At 29.7% G+C, this 3,457-nt stretch overlaps 1 protein-coding gene across 2 annotated transcripts in view; it reads right to left on the reverse strand.

Annotated features, from left to right (window-relative positions):
- Window positions 1-3,457, reverse strand: part of LOC123010511 (superoxide dismutase [Cu-Zn]-like) — a 9,970-nt gene that overhangs the window by 4,079 nt on the left and 2,434 nt on the right. For both annotated transcript variants that reach the window (XM_044407464.1, XM_044407456.1), the window contains exons 2-4: window positions 743-804; window positions 499-693; window positions 199-449 (exon numbers count right to left, since the gene is read on the reverse strand). In XM_044407464.1, coding sequence (XP_044263399.1) covers window positions 199-449; window positions 499-693; window positions 743-793 — 497 coding nt within the window. In that variant the 5' untranslated portion in view covers window positions 794-804. The remainder of the gene's footprint in view (window positions 1-198; window positions 450-498; window positions 694-742; window positions 805-3,457) is intronic.

Consider the following 3,457-nt stretch of genomic DNA (forward strand, 5'->3'; position numbering starts at 1 on the left):
AATTGTGAATGAATTCGAAATTGCTCTCTGAATCATTATTTTCATTCGTTCTAAAAATAGCAACACAAAGGTCGCCACTTATTTAGTTAGTAGCAATTGTCATAAAAACACCAAGCATCACAAACATAAATTTGTTCGAATTGTGGACTTTATTTAGTAAAAAAGTACAAAACACAAKGCTTCAAAACATGTATTTACGCAATTCCGACGACACCACAGACGAGTCTGCTCCCGGCATGTCCTGTGGTCTTGGAGTCATCGAAGCCCCCTTTCCCCAAATCGTCCTCCCCCTCATGGACCACAAGAGCCCTCCCGATGATACTATAATCACCATTCAAAGAAATAATTTTGTCAGTAAAACTGACATTGGCCACTTTTTTCTCATCAGCGATGATGTTCCCAAGATCGCCGACATGGCGAACAGCGTCCTCAGGAGCCCCATGATCCTTCTAAAAATAAAAATTTAACGATTTGTTTATTGGCCCAAAGTGGGGCTACTTTGTCCGGATTGAAGTGTCCCCCGGCGGCCTTGCAGCCGTCGCCGAGGGCCCCCTTCTCGTGGATGTGGAAGCCGTGCTTGCCTTTGGGGAGCCCGGTGATGACCCCCTCGATTTTCACCTCGGTGGGGGTTTGGGTGAAGGTGATTTTGCCGTCGATGTCGCCCGATTTGAGACACACCACGGCTTTCTCCACCTGATTTTTTTTTATTATTTTGAAATTAAAAAATAAAATTTTGACTTACTGTAGCCATTGTGGAGGCAATGGTGAGGGCCAATACGAGAAGTTTGAACATTGTTACCACACCTAGAAATAAATTTATCGCTTGATGTGTGCCAAGTACAACGGTAGAAAGTGGACTGCGTTTGCGATGTTTGATAAACAACGCAATACCTTGGATAAATTTTATAACCGGTTTTTGCATAATGGATAATGAGATGATCGGGGGAATTATGCATTGGGGACAGGGGGGGCAATGCAAAGGTGTTTCATGAGGAATTTCACTGGAAAACATCCCTAAATCTGTCACTAAATGTCACTGCGCCACCACGTCCCCGGCATGTATCTCTGCTCTAAAATAACTCATTTCAGAGCTAATATCTCCTTTCGGGAAAATTTTTCAAATTTCTTTAGTTATTGAAATAAACGAGAATAAAATATTTATAATTTAAATTTTTAGAAAATATTGCATTTTGAAACTTGAAAAATTCTCAAAATTAGTGTATTTCCTGATAAAACACTATTTCATCAAAATAAGCAGAATTATTGCATTCCACTACTAATTTTGTAATTTGTTGTTTGTTGTCGCAAAATCTTTTTTATTTATTTGGTTTCTTAATAAAAAATGAGGCCGCAATTTTCTCTTTTTTTATTTTTTTTTTATTATCCACTGTTTTTTTTTCAGTTTTTATTGCGTTTTTATTATGATAATAATTTGATTTTCGCGTTTCAGCTTGAGTTATTTAATTTTAAGACGTTGTTTCCATTTTTCAGTTTTTTCATTTTCGATTTTCTGTCATTGAATTCGAAATCAGTTTTTTAATATTGAGATTTTGTAAATTGGGATTTATTTCATTTCATTTTTCAAGTTTTTAGTTCATGTTTATTACTTTTTTTGGTCTTTTAAGTTCAAGTTTATAATATTGAGTTTTTTTTTGACTGATTGTCGATTTTAATTTGAATTTCTAGTTCAGTTTCTCATTTTTAAATTTTGAGTTTCATAATATTAAGGTTTACAGCATATTTGCATTTGCAAATTGACAGTGATTTAATTCGAATTGTGTTTGGGTTTTCTTGATATTAGAATTCAAATTCAGTCTAATTTTCCGTTTTTTTTCAGTTCAGGTTTACTAGTATTTTTTGTTTTTTCATTTGAAATTATTGTTTTGTTTCAATTTTAATTTTATTATTGTCTTTAATGTTACTAGTTTCATAACATTTTGATTTTTGATTTTTTCGAATTTTTGTTTGATTTTATAGTTGCAAATATGAAAATTTATTATTTAATTTCCAGTTCTCAGTTTCCGTTTTTGAGTTCAAGTCATTGGAARTGGAAATTTTGTACTTTTCCAAGCTTATAATTTTGGAATTCCCTTCTTACTTATAGTAAAATTTCACGAATTTTGAGAATTCTTTAGTGGAAACGTTCCCAAATTTACAAAAATAACACATTTCAGACCTAATATTGCAATGTCTTGTCTCGTTCTGGGAAATTTTTTCACATTTCTTTTGTTCTGCAGTGAAAATTGCTCTAAATTTATTGAAATAAACGAGAATAAAATATTCATAATTTAAATTTTTAGAAAATATTGCATTTAGAAACTTGCAAAAATTCTCAACATTAGTGTATTTCTTGATAAAACACTATTTCATCAAAATAAGCAGAATTATTGCATTTCACTACTAATTTTGTAATTTTTTCTTTGTTTTCTTAATAAAAATTAGGCCTTTTAGATTTAATTTCGCAATTTTCTACCTTATTTCTCTTTTTTTTAATTTCTTTATTATCCACTGAGTTTTTTCAGTTTTTACTGCATTTTTATTATGATAATAATTTGATTTTTGCGTTTCAGCTTGAGTTATTTAATTTTAAGATTGTTTCCATTTTTCAGTTTTTTCATTTTCGATTTTCTGTGTCATTGAATTCGAAATCAGTTTTTGAATGTTGAGATTTCGTAAATTGGGATTTATTTCATTTCATTTTTCAAGTTTTCAGTTCATGTTTATTACTTTTTTTTGAGTTTTTCTGACTGATTGTCATTTTTAGTTTGAATTTCTAGTTCAGTTTCTCATTTTTAAATTTGGAGTTTCATAATATTAAGGTTTTACTCAATTTTTACAGCATTTTTGCATTTGCATTGTTTAATTCGAATTGTGTTTGGCGGGTTTTCTTGATATTAGAATTGAAATTCAGTCTAATTTTACGTTTTTTTCAGTTCAGGTTTCTTAGTATTTTTTATTTTTTCATCTGAAATTATTGTTTTGTTTCAATTTTAATTTTATTATTGATTTTAATGATACTAGTTTCATAACATGTTTGCATTAAATTTTTGATTTTTTCAAATTTTTGTTTGATTCTATAGTTGCGAATATAAAAATTTATTATATAATTTCCAGTTCTGTTTCCGTTTTTGAGTTCAAGTCATTGGAATTGTTTCAAATTTTGTTGTTTTATATATTTTTTTCTACTTTACTTTATTATCCAAATTTTGTACTAATCCAAGCTTATAATTTTGGAATTCCCTACTTACTTATAGTAAAATCTCACGAATCTTGGGAATTCTTTAGTGAAAACGTTCCCAAATTTACAAAAATACCACATTTCAGACCTAATATTGCAATTTTTTGTTTCGTTATGGAAAATTTTTACAAATTTCTTTAGTTTTGCGTTGAAAATTGCTCTAAATTTATTGAAATAAACGAGAATAAAACATTTATAATTTAAATTAATAGAAAATAT

This window comes from Tribolium madens, unplaced genomic scaffold, assembly GCF_015345945.1.
Source record: "Tribolium madens isolate multiple individuals breed KSU strain unplaced genomic scaffold, Tmad_KSU_1.1 Scaffold_19;HRSCAF=116;Tcas5.2_LG9, whole genome shotgun sequence".
Taxonomy (NCBI): domain Eukaryota; kingdom Metazoa; phylum Arthropoda; class Insecta; order Coleoptera; family Tenebrionidae; genus Tribolium; species Tribolium madens.